Here is an 18,943-nt window from a genome sequence, read left to right as displayed (position 1 = left end):
AACTATTCTGTCTTATTATATGTTTGTATAAACCAATCCTAAAATTGTCATTAGGAAAATACAGAAGAAAAAAAATATATAGAATACAATTTATTGGTTATCATCCAGCAGTGTATTTGATTTCTTATCCAGTTAAAATACATGAGAAAAAAATAAAACCTGTCAATTAGAAAAAAAAATTATTTTATTTTTACATTTCTGAAATGATGGTGTAATGGGGTGAGGAATCACATGACAAGGAAGTCAGGTTAAAGGCCCCGAAGGGTGGCTTTGAGGCGGTGTGAAGTGCAAGGAAGGGGAAAAGGTCCTTGGGAGTGCCCCAGTGCGGTGAGTGCTCTCTTCCTCCTTTCCCAGTGCGGTGAGTCCGTGTACTGTCGCATCACACGCTGCTGTCTGTGGAAGAAATGAGATGGCGAGTTAATGCTTGGTCTCATGGAGTCCTCCTCCTGAGTGTGGGGCTTGCGTGGCTTATCTAGCCGCCGCCTGATGAGCCGCAGCTGTGACCGATCAGCCTGTGATGAGGATGTGCTGGTGTTCCTCGCTTGTTTCCAGGGCGACGCTGATGATCCTTCGGGACGCTCGTTGCGAGGGTTGGCGGTGAGCCCAGCCTTCCGTAGCTCCAAAAGCACCCTCCGTAACCGGTCCAGGTGGTCCTCCCATGCCTCGGAATGGATTACCACGTCGTCCAGGTAAGCGGCGGCATAAGACTGATGGGGCCGCAATAGGATGTCCATCATCCGCTGGAACGTGGCTGGTGCTCTGTGAAGGCCGAAGGGAAGGGTCCGGTACTGCCAGTGGCCACTAGAGGCGGAAAAAGCAGTCTTCGGTTTGGCATTATCAGAGAGGGGTACCTGTCAGTAACCTTTGGTGAGGTCCAACGTCGAGATATACCGGGCCCTTCCCAGTCGGTCCAACAACTCATCCACCCGATGCATGGGGTATCCGTCGAACTCGGAGATCTCATTGAGACGGCGGAAGTCGTTGCAGAAACGGAGGGAGCCGTCCGGTTTCGGGACCATCACGATCGGGCTGGACCACGGGCTGCGTCATGGTTCTATCACCCCTAACTTCAGCATCTGTTGTATTTCGTCCTCTATAGCCTGCCGACGAGCCTCAGGGACACGGTAGGGCCGTTGCCTGACGACGACCCCTGGTGGCGTCCGTATGTCGTGTTGCATGACGCTGGTCTGCCCAGGGAGAGATGAGAACACATCAGAGAACTGACCGATCAGGTGCTGCAGCTCCCACTTCTGGGCAGCCAAGAGATGGGGGTTGACGTCGACCACCACGGGATCAGAGGTGGCGAGGGCGGCGAGCCGGTCTCTAGTCCCCACCCACTTCTTCAGCAGGTTGATGTGGTAGAGCTGCTCGGCTTTCCTTCTTCCTGGCTGCCGGACACGGTAGGTAACCGGCCCAATTTTCTCCAGCAACGTGTAAGGCCCCTGCCAGGTGGCCAGGAACTTGTAGGCCGCGTTGGGGACTAGGACCATGACTCAGTCACCTGTCTGGAACTCCCGTGGCTGGGCTGCCCGGTTGTAGTGCCGTTGTTGAGCCTGCTGCGCCTTTGTCAGGTGTTCCCGTACTAACGGCATGACCCGGTCGATCCTCTCCCTCATCTGGCGGACATGCTCGATCACCGAGCGATGGGCTGCCGGCTGTTGCTCCCAGGCCTCCTTCGCCACATCCAGGAGGCCGCGGGGTTGCCGGCCAAAGAGGAGCTCGAAGGGGGTGTATCCAGTTGAGGCCTGGGGGACTTCACGGATCCCAAAGAGGACGTAGGGGATCATGAGGTCCCAATCGCATTTGTCCTCCGCGACCACCCGTCTCAACATTTGCTTCAGGGTCTGGTTGAAACGTTCAACCAGACCGTCGGTCTGTGGATGGTAGACGGTGGTCCTCAACTGTTTCACCTGCAACAGCCGGCAGAGGTCAGCCATTAGCCGGGACATAAAGGGGGTACCCTGATCGGTCAGGATCTCCGCTGGGATGCCGACTTGGCTGGAGAGCAGGAAGAGTTCCTGGGCGATGGCTTTCGTGGTGGCTTTGCGAAGGGGAACTGCCTCTGCATACCGGGTGGCATAGTCGACAATCACCAGGATGTGTTCATGTCCCCGGGCAGATTTAGGCAACGGCCCCACGAGGTCCATCCCGATGCGCTCGAAGGGCACCTCGATGATGGGCAGCGGTATCAGCGGACTGGGGGGAGGCGTCCTGGGTGACGTCACTTGGCAGGTGGGGCAGGCTTGGCAGAACCTCTTCACCTCTGCCTCGAGGCCCGGCCAATGGAAGCGGTCGCGGATCCGTTGGACCGTGTTCGCCACTCCCAGGTGCCCTGCCAAGGGATGTGAGTGGGCCAGTTCCAATACGGTCTCCGTCTTTGTGCGTGGCACCACCAACAATAATTTTTCCTCCCCCCTCCCTCGGGGCGACACAATAGAGCAGGCCATTTTGAACCACGAAGTGCGGGAGAGGATGGGGGCCAGGCTGAGCTACCTTGCCTTCAATGACTAAAACATCATAGAGGTTAGTATTTTGGGAGGGGGACTCACCATCTCTCCCGCTGTCCAAAGCCAAAAGGACGGGGCGCTTGCGAGGTCCTTTCCTGGGCCTCCGTCTCCGGCCCCACCTTTGTTATTATAATAAACTACACTTTCAATCTGATTTTAAACCATTCAAGTTAAGAAGACTCATGGGCTGTTTTCTCTCCTGAACACATCCTTGTAAGTATTCTTTAGCCTGCTGATTTTCATTCATAGTATTCAGCTAACAAGGAAATATTTTGCAATAGGAGTTTGAATAAATGTGAATATCATATAAGATTTATTCATTTTATCATTTCCTGGATCTCATTTGTGAAACAGACAGTGTTAGGATTAGGGTCAACCCTGCTCCACAATGCTCACATAGTCTCATTTTGGGTAAAAATAGATAAATAATTCTAAAGTACTTTGTAACGCAGTAACTTGAGTAGTTTTTCAGCAAACTACTTTTTTACTCTTACTTGAGTCATATTATTTTTCAGTACTTTTACTTGTACTCAAGTAAATTATTCCTTAAGAAGCAATATTTTCACTTAAGAACAATTTCTTAGTACGGTTTCCACCACTGCTTACTGGACGATGTTGTGTCCTCAAAATGCCTTGAAGACTCGAATGCAGCCAAGTTTGTGATTCCAATTCGTGCCCGCGAGCAAATGTGAGTGAAGTGTAGCCGCCAGTGCGGGAGAGGTGGGTCTGACTCCGGGCTACTTTTACACTGTTGCCACGGGTTATTATTCAAATTCACGTTAAACCACGGCTTCATGGGTTTTTTGCTGGTAATCCTATTTGAATTATTTGCATGCGATCTCTATGCGTGCCGCGTTTATATAAATGGAGAAAGAGATATGCTAGAAGTCTATCCCTTGATGTGATTGGTTATTGAATTTTGTGACGTAGCAAACCGAGGCTGTTTCAAACCGCGTTTCTGGGTCTGCCACTGGGAAAATACAGTTTTAAGGAGAAAATACTCAGCAACATTGTTGATTAATGGATTGGCACATGGTTTGTCTAAAAGCAAATTACAAACACTACATAGACAAACAAGATAAAAAACTTGATTTTCACTACAGGGGGACTTTAAGTTAACAAGCTGGAGCCCACTTCAACATTTAGAACGTTTTATTACTGTTTTTAATACATGTGAAGAATGAAAGGATGGACACCACAGATGTTTTTTTGCGGTGTAGGTGGTTGAATTTTCACATTAACAATATTCATGCAATATACTGGCTTTGATATGACTTTATTCTCAATATATTTGAACTTGAAAGTCATATTGCTACGACATTTTTTCACAATTAAATCGTCTTCCAGAATGAATGCACAGATGATTGTAGAAATCATTCATTTCTCTAAACCTCCTCACTCTGAGGAAAATGGTGACTTCTTCCCAGAATGAGTTTTCAAATGAAGTTTCATGCTGCTTTTATACGTGAAACTCTTCTCACACTGAAGACACTTGTAAGGCTTCTCTCCAGTGTGAATTCTCATGTGAGTTATAAAGTTTACTTTAACAGAGAAGCTCTTTCCACACTGTTGACAGGTAAAAGGCTTCTCTCCAGTGTGAATTCTCATGTGAATACTGAGGATATCTTTTCTTGAGAAACTTTTTCCACAGTGATGGCACATGAAAGACTCTCCTCTCATGTGAGTTATTACATGATTCTTAAGTTGATTCGCGTCTGTGAAACTCCTTTCGCACAGGTGACATTTAAAAATCTCTCTTGAGTGAATCTTCATGTGATTATTAAGGTTTACATTATATCTGTAGCTCCTCCCACACTGAGGGCAGGTGAAAGGCTTCTCTCCAGTGTGAGTCCTCATGTGAGTCTTTAGATTTGATTTATGTGTGAAACTCTTCCCACACAGTTTGCAGGTGAAAGGCTTCTCTCCGTTGTGAATTTTCATGTGGGCATTAAGTTGGTTTTTATGTGTACAACACTTTCCACACTGAGAGCAGGTGAAAGGCTTCTCTCCAGTGTGAGTTCTCATGTGGGCATTAAAGTGACTTTTCCATGTAAAACACTTTCCACATTGAGAGCAGGTGAAAGGTTTCACTCCAGTGTGAGTGCTCATGTGGGCATTAAAGTGACTTTTCCATGTAAAATACTTTCCACATTGAGAGCAGGTGAAAGGTTTCTCTCCAGTGTGAGTTCTCATGTGGGCATTAAAGTGACTTTTCCATGTAAAACACTTTCCACATTGAGAGCAGGTGAAAGGTTTCTCTCCAGTGTGAATTCTCATGTGGGCATTAAAGTGACTTTTCCATGTAAAACACTTTCCACATTGAGGACATATGAACGGCTTCTTTTCAATATGATTTTTTTTTATGTGGATTTCAAGGGTTTCTTTTCGATCGAACATTTGTCCACACTGTTGGCAGGTGAAAGGTCTCGCTCCAGTGTGAATTCTCATGTGAGTCTTAAGGTTTCCTTTATTTGTGAAACTCTTTCTACACAGTTCACAGGTGAAAGGTTTCTCTCCAGTGTGAACTCTCATGTGGGCATTAAGGTGATTTTTCCGTGTAAAACTTTTTCCACACTGAGGGCATATCAACGGCTTCGTTTCAATGTGAATTTTCATGTGAACTTCAAGGCTTTCTTTTCGAATGAAAATTTCTCCACACTGTTGGCAGGTGAAAGGTCTCTCTCCAGTGTGAATTCTCACGTGGGAATTAAGGTTTGTGCTTTGTGTTTTTTGCGTCTGTGAGCAACTAATCGATTTTTCTTCAGTTTTGAAATCATGTTTCTCATTTTGATCTTTCTCTTTCGTTTCATTCAGTTCTTGACTCTCCTCTTTCAGTGCCATCAGATCTAAGGTGAAAAAAAAGAGAAATTAACACCAGTTTAATGCAGCAGCTGGAGCACTTACTAGTCACACTGACCACTGTCTGTACCATCTTAGTCTGGAGGACTGATTGCACAGAGAATAAACAGTTACTGGCTGCAGAATTTGCCAAATTCAATTCAAGACATTTTAACAGTGCCTGTCCTCCGTATACGCAAGGTACGTAAATTGCTGTGCAATTAATAGAATCTTAAATTTCATTTTATTAGTTTGACTTTCAACGATTATAAAAAACACAATGGCACATTCGAGTTCTGTTATTTATAGTGTGGTGGCTTTCCTAGCTCAAAGTACCCCACAGACAATTTTTTATAGCTTGTTAAATTGCCACCTTTAAGGTATGAGCCAAAACATGCTGTTTTTGTATTTGTATGCTGTGGCGAAAAATAGTGGAGCAATATCAGAAAGGAGTTTCTCAGAGAAAAATTGCAAAGAGTTTGAAGTTATCATCATCTACAGTGCATAATATCATCCAAAGATTCAGAGAATCTGGAACAATCTCTGTGCGTAAGGGTCAAGGCCGGAAAACCATACTGGATGCCCGTGATCTTCGGGCCCTTAGACGGCACTGCATCACATACAGGAATGCTACTGTAATGGAAATCACAACATGGGCTCAGGAATACTTCCAGAAAACATTGCCGGTGAACACAATCCACCGTGCCATTCGCCGTTGCCGGCTAAAACTCTATAGGTCAAAAAAGAAGCCATATCTAAACATGATCCAGAAGCGCAGGCGTTTTCTCTGGGCCAAGGCTTATTTAAAATGGACTGTGGCAAAGTGGAAAACTGTTCTGTGGTCAGACGAATCAAAATTTGAAGTTCTTTTTGGAAAATTGGGACGCCATGTCATCCGTACTAAAGAGGACAAGGACAACCCAAGTTGTTATCAACGCTCAGTTCAGAAGCCTGCATCTGTGGCATGGGCAGCTTACACATCTGGAAAGGCACCATCAATGCTGAAAGGTATATCCAAGTTCTAGAACGACATATGCTCCCATCCAGACGTTGTCTCTTTCAGGGAAGACCTTGCATTTTCCAACATGACAATGCCAGACCACATACTGCATCAATTACAACATCATGGCTGCGTAGGAGGAGGATCCGGGTACTGAAATGGCCAGCCTGCAGTCCAGATCTTTCACCCATAGAAAACATTTGGTGCATCATAAAGAGGAAGATGCGACAAAGAAGACCTAAGACAGTTGAGCAACTAGAAGCCTGTATTAGACAAGAACGGGACAACATTCCTATTCCTAAACTTGAGCAACTTGTCTCCTCAGTCCCCAGACGTTTGCAGACTGTTATAAAAAGAAGAGGGGATGGCACACAGTGGTAAACATGGCCTTGTCCCAACTTTTTTTGAGATGTGTTGATGCCATGAAATTTAAAATAAACTTATTTTAAAATGATACATTTTCTCAGTTTAAACATTTGATATGTCATCTATGTTGTATTCTGAATAAAATATTGAAATTTGAAACTTCCACATCATTGCATTCTGTTTTTATTCACAATTTGTACAGTGTCCCAACTTTTTTGGAATCGGGTTTGTAGAACACTAGTTAATATTACCTCATGTATATCATGTTTGGTCTCTATAAATTAGTCTTCGGATGATCTAATTGAAAGTGTATATTATATGTTGATACCTATGCACCATATAATTGTTCTAAGAATCTTTAATAGTTTGTATATCAACGTCCAATCCGGTTCATATGCAAACTACCATGCATGGAGACAAAGAGTCGTAAACTTTCCCTCCAAAAGTTCAAGTCACCATAGGCTCTTTGACTCCCCAGAGGTATGACCTCTATAGCAGATAAAGCTCTCACGTAAGTGACGCCCCTGCAGTCTGCGGTTCTGTTAGATTCTGAGAAGATTATGATGTGAGCTAGAACTCCTCTGGACCTTCTAAGTTTCCATTCAACAAAGGATCCTCAGACGTCAGCAGATCTCTTTCTTAGCTGTTTTCCACTTTCTACCTGGAATGAGCATTTCTACCTCAGAACACCTTTGGAATTCATCACTCTTCAACCCGGAAGAACGTGATCGGGAGTCCAAAACCTTGAAACCATTAAGACCTTCATCTGAGACTGCATTCCGGACACTCGTCACGACCAAATGCATTGCAAGTATTGTACATTTAACTAAACAAAACAGAGATTATTAGTACAAGTTATAGACCCTGTTATAAACGGCGCTGATGGTTTTACTCAGGTGGTTAACTGACTCTTTTCATAGCTTCATTCTCTGTTTTCCTGATGATTTCATCCATCAACTCTCATTTGCCCTTTCCCCATGTATGAGTGATTGTATGTTTGTTTGTTAGACTAGTTTGCGTTAATGTTTAGTTAATAAAAGTTGTGTGCACAAATTACATGAGTTTCTGGTTCTGCCTTGCAAATTAAATGTCTCTTTATGATTTTGACCCTTACTACGTGCTCTAATGCATTAATACTTAGTGTTTTCTGTGGCCAAGGAAATATCCTTTTCTTAGAGTTTATATGAACTTGCAATGAATGTTCGCTGGATGAGCAGATCAGTTGATGGCAATTTAATTCTGCTACAGTTATTACTGTCAGCCGATATAAATAATTGTAATTAATCATAATTAAATGTAATTATTTATATACAATTCCCTTTTGAGCTTATAAATTATTACATGTATTTCGTTACAGATTACAAAATGCATGCTTTTAAAAGTATTTTGTAATGCATTTAGTTAGACTACTTTAATTTTAGTAACTTAGATGTCTTATTTTTATGTTAACCACTTCTAAATAAAAATGGGTAACATGAATGCATTTAAAACAGTTATAAATGCGTAAATAATGCTATGAGATAAATGTTTTAAATATAACAAAAAATGATGGGAGGAAAATATGTTTTTAAATATGAAATTAAAACCGCCAGTAGGTGGTGGCAAATCACTTAATGAAAGAGTCATGGAATAACTTGATTTGTTCAAAAGGATCGAATCAAGCACGTGATTTTATGAATGTAATTGAATCATTCTCTCAGCTGATTCGTTCAAAACGCGGCTTCATTTAGGAACCAAACATTGCTCGCAGATGCACAGCTCTTCTGATGTGGATTTATTTTGAAGGCAGTGGTTATTTGAATTAAGTGCAAATAGCCATGAATTCTATTTACACCATGTACAAAAAAGTAGTGTTTTCTTTGCAACGAGTGATTGTAATTAGATGCTATTAATACCTATTGCAAACAATGGCAGGTATGTGATGGGAAAAGGGAGAAGAAGGGGGTGTATTCAAACATAAATCTCATCGCCACGTGTCTCAAATAGGCATCTTTTGAATGGTCAATCCAACCAGATTTGCTCTTAGTGTAAATAGACAATCTGTTATATGGAACCATTTTTGTTGGCGCTACAGAGCAAATCAGACAATACTGTTCTTATAAGAAAATCACTAAATATGAACTTTTTGTTATGAATTGCATAAAATCAGCATCACATTTGCAATCATGCTAATATTCGGCTAAGCAGCACTCTTCTTCCTTTGATTGATATTGCATAATTATGTCATATCATTAATATATAGAAAAACAAGAACTCACACAAACCTGAGACTGAGAACAACTAACTTTAAGATACTTTGTCAAGGTTAGATGTTCCTTTGAAGCCAAGAATCTAAAAGAATTAGCAATAAGATCTTGTACTGGTTTATAATTTTGCCCAGTGGCGAATCTAGGATTTTTTAGAAGCAGGGGCCACAATGGGGCCACCATTTACAGAGAGGGGCCAAGTTTACCATTCAAGTCTTTGGAAACTTTAACAATAACGGCTTAAATATTTCCATATGCATGTATGTTTGTGTATATACACGCACACACACACACATATACATACCTCTGTTTATTAACTTGCACTGGCTACCAATAGCTGCTCGCATAAAAATCAAGGCATTAATGTTTGCCTACAAAACCACCACTGGCTCTGCACCCCTTTACCTAAATTCAGCACTTCAGACCTGCCCTCTAGAAGCTTACGTTCTGCAAGTGAACGACGCATTATTGTTCATCCCAAAGAGGCACACAATCATTTTCACTGACTTTTAGATTAAATGTTTCCTCCCGGTGGAATGACCTGCCCAACTCAATCCCAGCAGCTGAGTCCTTAGCCATCTTCAAGAATCGGCTAAAAACACATCTCTTCCATCTTTATTTGACCCTCTACAGCCCAATATATACTTCTGCGTCGGACCTACGCCGTAAGCTGTGCGTCAGCTTTCATTTATACTACTGCGTCGACGTGCAGGAAGCATGCGGACCGCTAGTCTGCAGTGTCCACGGGCATGTTGTGAACCCGCAGGACGACGGCAAAAGCCGAAGAAGAAGCAGCTCGTCAGAGAAGCATTATAGCCGTGTGATTGGTCTGCTAGAGCCCCTCCCTCCGTATGTACTTCAGTTTTGTTTATGAGCACTGTAATATATTTTACATTGTTTCACCTAGTGGCGAAACAATGCAATCGACACAAACGTTATTTGAAGCGCCAGTTAACTTTCAAAAGGTCTATTTTGATCGCTACCATAAACATCAGTGTGTATATCTGAACTATTAACTTATGAATGACTGTAATACAGAAATAATACTGTGTTTGTGAAGCTGTTACCCAAACATGGTAACTGTGTCAGCAGCTGAACGCAGATGTGAATGTCCTGGTAAGACTTTATTAAAGGTTTATTAGACACGGGCGAAGCTCTAGTGCAAATATATCAGTATTTATCCAAGTACAAGCGCTTTTTTGGACTAAAAGCCCTAATATTCGGACGCTGTTCAGTGAGTGTAGCTAATAAACCGCAGCAGATCTGACTGAATATGAATGTGTCTAGAATATCAATGCGATCACGTCGACTCCGGAGAACTCAACTCAATATTGTAACTTTCCACATACACCCCAAAGGTTTACCTTAGTTATAAGCACCGTGTGTACTGTCCTCTTTTAAGAAATCAGACGGCGGGGGTAATAAAGGTACGAGACCGAGCGGGATTTTGTTTTGCAGTCTCTTTTTAATGATAGGTTACGCATTTGTCAATCATCCCACCTGCTAGATGGGGACTGAACCCCGCGCTCTGATTGGTCGAAGTGCTCTTTCGTTGCTGTCGCTTGATTGGTTTGTGCTGCACAAAGGCGTCAGCAGGTTTTTGCGTAGTTTAAAGTGACAAATCGTACCTGCGTACTTTGAGCTCAAAATGCGTGCAGGTTGGCAGGTCTGCTGATGTGCAACCATATGTTTACATCTCAAAAAATGTGTTTTGGGGTTTCATGACCCTTTAATTACTACACCTGTGTGACATTCTTCACAAATATCGCTCATTTCTGTAGAGCTGGGCATTTTAATAAACTTCAAATGAGTGAGTTCAGCTTTGAGAACGAAACCAACCTGTTTGTTCCTCAGTTTCTTCATGTTTCAGACTGAATACTTCTTCAATCTTCACATCTTCACTCTCCTCTTTAATAAAAGCCATCTTTATAACAGTGTCTCGTGGATCTCTGATGATTCTGCAGGAGTTTTTTCTCTTTGTCCTGTTTAAGATGAGAATAATTAACAGAGTAAATTATTCTCAGAAATTAATGCAAACTAAATCTCAATCAGCTCCTGGTTCAGTTAATGGACCTGATTGAAATACAGAAAGTTCATATTTAGGTATTTGTGATTTATATTTGGTATTCAGTTATTTGTACATAATATGGAATAGATTGCACTTTCATGAAAACATGTTGCAGCTGGTTTGTAAAAGTTGGCATTAGTTTGTTTAGCGCTTCGAATCACTGAATCATTTACAAATGACTCGGTTCCGATGATTCTGATTCACTTCTCTCCAGCGATGCACTTATTCTCGATACGAGACGCGCCTTTACTGTTATTAAGATGAGGATGCGCTTTACTCACAAAAACGTAACGTAAAAACATTTAAGATTGATTCATTTATATTATATAGCTTGTAAAAACGTGTACATTGATAGAACAGTTTGCATTGATTTAAAAACTTAAGCACAAACCTTTCTTCCGCCGAATCCAACAAATGCAGGAGCGCGGCGCAGCTTTATGACGTCACATCGCCAGATCAAAATAAAAGTCCCGTGTCTTCTTCTTCTCTTGGTTAATGGAGAATTGCAAACAACTTTTAGGTACATACCGCCACCTACTGTACTAAAAGTGTGGCATCATGTCATTAAGTGATCTCATATTCTGCTCATTAACCCTGTCTTTAAGCCTTCCTAATGTTCCTCATCCCTTCTCCCTCTCCTTCTGATCCCAGTACAATTTTCACAATTCCTTTTCTCCATTAAAACAAGGTGCTATTCAGTCCTGTGTGATCCACTCTCAGTCTTGTCATTATAATTTATCCCCGCCTGTTCCTTTCTCTATAATTTTCAAAGCTGACCGACTTTAATCTTTTATAATATCCCCTTCCTTTTTTGTCTTCCTCCCACCATCTCTGCCATATTTCAATGGCTTTCTTCTCAATTACTGCTTTCCCCTCACCTTTTCCAAGTGGTACTGGAACTGATATGTGTTTTTGCAATGCCTCTTTTGTTAATTTGTCTGCATTTTCGTTCCCTTTCACTCTCGTGAGCTGGCTCCCAACAAAACTGAACATCTATGTAATCATAACAAACTGTGATAAAGTTATTATAAGATAATAATAATAACAGAAGCACATACAGAGGAAGGAAAATACCTTATACATCAGTAGTATTTCCATAACAATCCTCATAGTATTTAAAAAATCTATCACTATTCTTGTTTTTCATCATCCTAAGAGATTTAAGGAAAGCGTCGATTTCAATTAAGAAATGTGAACAAGACTGCAAGTTACAGAATTTTTGTTTACAAGATATATTTTATGAAGGAGCTTGAAATTAACTTCTTTTATTTTATTGGGAATGCAGTACTTGCGTCCAGGCTTCTTTCCAGTCTATTAACTATTGCCCAGTAAAATTTGCCTTTAGGAACTTTTTTTTTTTCTGTAGAATTTGTCGAATATGCTTATTATTACATTTTTTTGGTGAAAATACTAATTCCATATAAAGACAAATCAGGTTGTTTGGTCTCGCTCTTACTAAAACTTAAGGCAGCAGCTATTTGCACTAAGTGAAAATAGCATATTAGCGATAATAGCAGCATTTTCTGCTATTTATAGCTACTACTTATTGCAAATAGTGGCAATTATCTGCACCTCAGTATTGTAGTACATTATACAACAGTACACAATAATAACGCATTGAATGTAAATTATAATTTTAAACGCCTGCTCAAATTATTAAATGGATGCCACCTAATTGGGACAATAAAGCCCTCCCTACACCTACCCCAACCCTAAAATCTGTCTAAATCTGTGTTAGTGAGCACTTCTCCTTTGCTGAGATAATCCATCCACCTCACAGGTGTGGCATATCAAGATGCTGATTAGACAGCATGATTATTGCACAGATGTGCCTTAGGCTGGCCACAATAAAAGGCCACTCTAAAATGTGCAGTTCTATCACACAGCACAATGCCACAGATACCGAAAGGTTTGAGGGAGCGTGCAATTGGCTTGCTGACTGCAGGAATGTCCATCAGAGCTGTTGGGTGTGATAGCCGCAGGAATGGCAAGACTAAATTAAGAGTAAAGAAAGCATATATCAAGATGTACTTACTTGATTCATTATCTGCAGTACATAAAGTCTCATCTGTAATCATCCAAACGCGCGCCGCTCCTCTGTTCTTGTTTGATCAGCTTCTTCCACCGGGAAACGCATTTTTCAAACTCTGCTGAAGTAGCGCGCCATAATGACACGTGTAGTGTTTTTGGCGCATGCGCATAAAACAAAAGAGATCCTTTGTGCGTGGTTACATGTTATTTCAGGCTTTTCATTTCTGTTCAAGTTGTTCTAATTCATTGTGTAGTTAGACCAAAGACTATGGTTAGACTCATTCATGACTCATTCACCTAAGTCAGTCATTTTTTACAGTGCAGTGTAGCCTAGTCTAATTAAAATCTAAATGTATTTGAATGCAAATTAGTTACGTTTAGATCTGTTGATGTAGCGGAATGACAATAAAGCTCAACTTGACTTAAGTTTAGAAGGAAAAAATACATTTCAAGTGCACTAAATACATTTAAAATACATTAACAAATGTAATTTTGAAGAACACACTTAAGTTGAAATTAAAATAAATTATTTTACATGTGCTTTAGTATATTGATAAATATCAAAGTATATTTATTTAAAACAATAAAATCATAATTATGTAAAATATATTTTAAGTAATACTTAATTAGACATTATTATAAAGTGCATTCTTAAAAAGTGCACTTAAGTGGCCTTTAATTTAGATTATATTATATTATCTGCAAGTGCACTTTTTAAAAAGTATACTTTTAATAATTGAAGTGCACAAAAAGTACACTTTTACTGCAATTAAGCACACTTCTTTTTCACAAGGGACATAATGGATGGGAGTCCTTTAAAACAATCTGTGAAGATAATTACATTGGGTTACATCTTGAATTGATTTCAGATAGATTTTGAATTACTTTCAGTTGCATTTGAAATCATTGCATTGTAAATTGAACTATATTTAAAATAAATGAAGAAGAATTAATAGTCTATATAACGCTACAAACACGCCAATACATTGTAAAATGAGTTCTGTAATGTTTCAAAGAATGTCCCAATCCCTCTTAACCATTTCTGATCTTGTTTGCTTTTTACTGAACAGCTTCATCATGTTTGTGTTAGGGATCCCTGGAAAACTGCTATATTAAATGTAAACAATTCAAGCTTCAGGTTACAGATCATACAAATTTAAAATATAACAATAACTGCCAGAAACGGTCAGACTTAAGTTTTATTACAATACATGGCAATCTAAAAATGGGAACAGTATTTAAAATACTTGATATCAAGTGAAGATGTGACTATCAGAGCCACAGAGGCAAATAAACGTGTATTACCGGGAGATCTGTTGTTATTGCTATTATCTCTTAGGAGTTATAAAAACCTGAGGTGGACGGAGTTTAAAACTAAACTTTAACTTAGCCCTGTTATTTAAGTCCTGATTAAATCAGCGCAGAAGTCATGCAGCGTTATCCAGCCTTATTAGCTAGATTTGCTAGAAGACGATAGAATAATATTGCGCGCTCTGTGAGAGGTGCATCTTATGAACACGCTTTACAAAAGTCAGTTAGATCGGTTTTTTTTTTCATCAGCATGGGTTTGAAAATCATATTTTACTGGTTCAGACTCATGTCATACAGAATTCACTATGAATATTTATAAAGCAGGAATGCTGCGCATTGCAACAAATCCTACAACTTGTGGTCAGAAGCAGCAGCAGTCGTACAGAAGTGAGCAGAAAAAGGTACTCCTCTCAGAAAACGTACAAATAAAGAGCATTTTAGATGTTTAATTATTATTGGAAGCATTGGGATCAATTGAAGAGGGCTTATTTACTCAGGTTTTGTGAAAACCTCAAATTCGACCGAAACATTTTTCACTTCTTTTGCATGTAGCTCAAAATTAGACCGTGCGCATCCTGACTTATTTTGCCAGCAAGGTCACATATTCTCTATAGTATGAATGTGTGTAATCTGGATGTATTACAAACCTATTCTAGTTGATCCCCTGATCAAAACTATGAATCTGTAAATGAGCACAAAAGGGGCCCTTTACAAAAATACCTATACAATCACATAACTGATACATTTTGGCTAGAGTTAATTTATTTTTCTGTTATTTTATTTTATATGTAATATTCATGTAAATAAAATAAATTGAAGTGAATAATTGTGTACATTTGTGAGATATTTGTAAAGTAAGACAGAAGAGTCTGTTTACTGGACAACAAGACTTTACTGAAGAGAATTGTCTCTCAGAGCAGACTGTGACTAAACGGAGTGAGCTGAGAAACCACTGGGTGTGTGTTTCTGCTTCTGTAATGAAGAAACTGCAGACGTGGTCTCTCAAAAACCTGGTGTTGGTGGTTCACTTGAAATTTCGTGGAAAAACACGTTTACAGCAGATCCCCTTTTCATCCTCTTTATGTGAAGGTCAAATAAAGATAGATAGTCAAAACACTTAAATTGTGTAACATATAAAACTTGCCCTATTCTTCTACTGGAACAAATTGATCTGAAGTCCGCTTCCATCTGAACTGCTGTGGTGATGGAGCAGATGTTATCCATGATTCAGTGACACACCTCAAGAGATTCAGGGCTTTAAATGTGAAGTAAAACTTCAGTTCATTTCTAAAAGAGACTGGAGTCACCAGATGTACAACAATCCGAGCAGCTGAAGCTCCAACAACTTCAGCCAATGAAACACATCTGACTGCTGAAAGAACAGAAATAAATCAAATTCAGTCATTTATCTGTGAAGACACAAATGATTAAGTATATGCCTCATTAACTCACACATTACATCAGAGTAATTCAGAGTAATGCATCTCTATATGTTGAGGTTAGAGACCATGTCACACCATCTACTGAATTGAGACACCGTATTGATGCTTGTGAGGCAGTGACAACAGATGTTATTAAGGTTGTCTATGAAAGAATATCAGGCATTGATGAATTTGATGCAGAACAAGCAAAACATTGCTTAAGGGAATTACTTGAATCTAGCTATGCTCATTCTATCTATGGCTCCACTGTTTCCCGAATTAGTCACAAGTCTACTGCTCAGTTAAGTCATCATACTGCATCTTCACTTGTAACTTCAAAACATGCTGAAGCAGCTGCAGAACTGGTGGCGAAAGAAGTAGAGTATAAAATATTAATGGAGGAAAATAAACAGAAGGTGAAAATTCAAGACGAGCAAGAGAGACCTGAATGCTCAAAAGCGTGAATTGGAAAAGCTCATCTGGCATCCTTCCATTCCATACAGTAATCGGTTTAATTTTCGGGAGGCGCGATTATAGGAATATGCATGTCATCAAATGCATCCAACCACACTGGACATCCTAAAGGAAATTCCAATTATTAGGTTACTTTCAGAGTTCGCAGCAAGATGTTATCAAGTGAACGTCATTTAAAAGTGGTACCGCTCAAATATGCATGTGGATATGGCAAAATAAAATAAAATAAAATCCTGGTTTAAATGTAACTCCCCACAAATGAATGTAGCCTCCTCATCTACAGGATCCCGTGTAAAAAGACATACCATTTTTTGTCACATTTAAAGTGTCTGCATGATGAAAATGAAAGTGGTGCAGTGAGAAAAATAACCTTGCTTCCATTTGCATTAAGATTATTTTTCTTACCCCACTGGCAGATCATTTCACTTGTTTCCCCCAGGAAACAAGACTAAATATCGTATTTTATTTTATATAGAAAATCTTGATATCATTTTTTTTATATATTTGTACTTGAAATAAGCAAAAAAATCTCAGCAATAAAAGCATTTTTGTAGCACGAATGAATGAATGAGGTATTTAAACATCGCTTACGCTTTAAAAAGGGGGAGGAGACCGAAAGAAACTCTGGGTTTACAGAAGAAAACCTGCTTCCGACCAAGTTAAATTCACTGAGCGCTTTAGTTTTCTCTTTTATTGGAACCGAAAACCCTGAGTTTCCCTTTGTGCATCAGTGTGCATCATCTCACTAGATTTGTAACGTAAATCATTTATAAACCTTTGCCAAAACAGGAGAATACATCAACCTATTTCTAAATATGCCGTTTATTGTACATCGCAAATTCAAAATAAAACTTCCTGAGTTTGCATGTGGCCAAATATAAAAATTTAACGGAATTAAACATTATTTAATTACACTGTAAAGTGAAATGTCACCAGGTCGTTGGCGCCCTCTACAGGTATAGATAACAGGTATTATAACTAAAGTTGGTTGTTCATATTACGTATGGTATAGGCATATTACATTATGTATTTTAACAGAGTTGTTTAATATAACCATGCAGTTTGATATTTTACTTGAGCCAATTATTATTGTCTCATCGTTTGTTTATATATAAATATAAAATATATATAAATAGTCATACTAACGCCTGGTTTTCACTTAAGTTTATTTGTGTTACTAAAAAATATCAGATTACTCATTTGTTCAAATAATCAGTAGGTTACTTTATTACCAAAGTAATCATTAGTTACAGCCCTAGATTACATAAAATATTTAAAAACACAACTGCATTGTTTTACATTTTGTAATTAAAAGACCAAAAATTTCCTCATTACAATTGACCGATAACTTTTTCTTCCATGGCAAACTCTTTTTCCTGCAAAAATTTAAGACGTTTTTATATTTTTAGTGATGCCTAAAACTAGTGTAAATGTTTTGTTTCATATTACGTGTGATCACATAATTTACTTGTATTCGTTTCATTTAAAAGAAGAGAATAAGACTAGGATGATTGTGTGTGAGAGCGATTGAATGTATGTGTTTTTTTTATGTGTGTGTGTGTGTGTGTGAGAGAGAGAGAGAGAGAGAGAGCATGGTGGGGGACAAACTTTATGCTTCGGTCTCTTAAAATTTGATATTGTCCTTAAAACCAATATTTTTTCTCATATCCCCATAGACCAGGGGTGTCAAACTCAGTTCCTGGAGAGTTTTGTTCCAACCCTGCTGCAACACAAACCATGTAGTTTTCAAATAAGCCTGAAGGACTTGATTAGCTGGATCAGGTGAGTTTAATTAGGGTTGCATCTAAACTCTGCAGGGCTCCGGCCCTCCAGGAACTGAGTTTGACACCCCTGCTATAGATAGAGAGAGCATAACACACCATGCTATGGAATCTGGCCACGTGGTCTCCATATGTCCCTGGATGAGAAAGTTCAAAATGTACCTAAAAAGTTCATTTATGGCCTTTCACTGTTTGAAATTGTACAAACACCATAATTCTCCTCCGGAGGTCACGGGTCAACAGTAATGGCCAAATATTACAATATTCACATCTGGAAATTATTATCAGGGTCAAAGGTGAACTGATGTAGGTGGTCTCAAGGTCACGAAGGTCAATCACCTTGGGGCAAGAGGTCAGAGGTCAAACAGAAAGTGTTTTAGTATTAATATGCTTTAGTTATTTTGTTTATCCTATTCATCTGCAATGCCTTGTCAAATGTATGCAAAGTAGTACATTTTAGTTGCTTAACGCCTTATTTGCATATCAATGTGGCAATTCTGATGATACTATTAATTTTACTGTATTCAGCTGTCGTTTATCCATTAAGTTAGCCTGTATACCGCTATACAATGATACATTGCCTTAGCTCAGTAATACTCAAATCTGGCTCACAAGATCCACTTTCCTGCAGAGTTTAGCTCTGTTCAAACTCACCTACCTGTGATTTTCTAATGATCCTGAAGACACTGACTAACATTTAAAGCCCTGAATCTCTTGAGGTGTGTCACTGAATCATGGATAACATCTGCTCCATCACCACAGCAGTTCAGATGGAAGCGGACTTCAGATCAATTTGTTCCAGTAGAAGAATAGGGCAAGTTTTATATGTTACACAATTTAAGTGTTTTGACTATCTATCTTTATTTGACCTTCACATAAAGAGGATGAAAAGGGGATCTG

The 18,943-nt window shown here is 39.6% G+C and overlaps 2 protein-coding genes across 2 annotated transcripts in view; one reads left to right on the top strand and one right to left on the bottom strand.

The window, feature by feature from the left end:
- Positions 1-18,943, top strand: part of LOC306861610 (polyunsaturated fatty acid 5-lipoxygenase-like) — a 587,266-nt gene that overhangs the window by 116,797 nt on the left and 451,526 nt on the right. The gene's annotated exons all lie outside the window — the stretch shown is intronic.
- LOC306861626 (uncharacterized protein) lies at positions 3,645-11,450 on the bottom strand. Its single transcript, XM_079404006.1, has 3 exons — positions 11,417-11,450; positions 10,797-10,939; positions 3,645-5,353 (listed from the first exon to the last, which is right to left on the bottom strand). Exons 2-3 carry the CDS (start codon positions 10,879-10,881, stop codon positions 3,903-3,905), a joined length of 1,536 nt encoding a protein of 511 aa, XP_079260132.1. The 5' UTR covers positions 10,882-10,939; positions 11,417-11,450; the 3' UTR covers positions 3,645-3,902.

Source organism: Barbus barbus (assembly GCF_936440315.1).
Source record: "Barbus barbus genome assembly, chromosome: 42".
NCBI lineage: Eukaryota > Metazoa > Chordata > Actinopteri > Cypriniformes > Cyprinidae > Barbus > Barbus barbus.
Note: the sequence above shows the minus strand (reverse complement) of the source record. Positions and strands in the feature narration are given on the sequence as shown.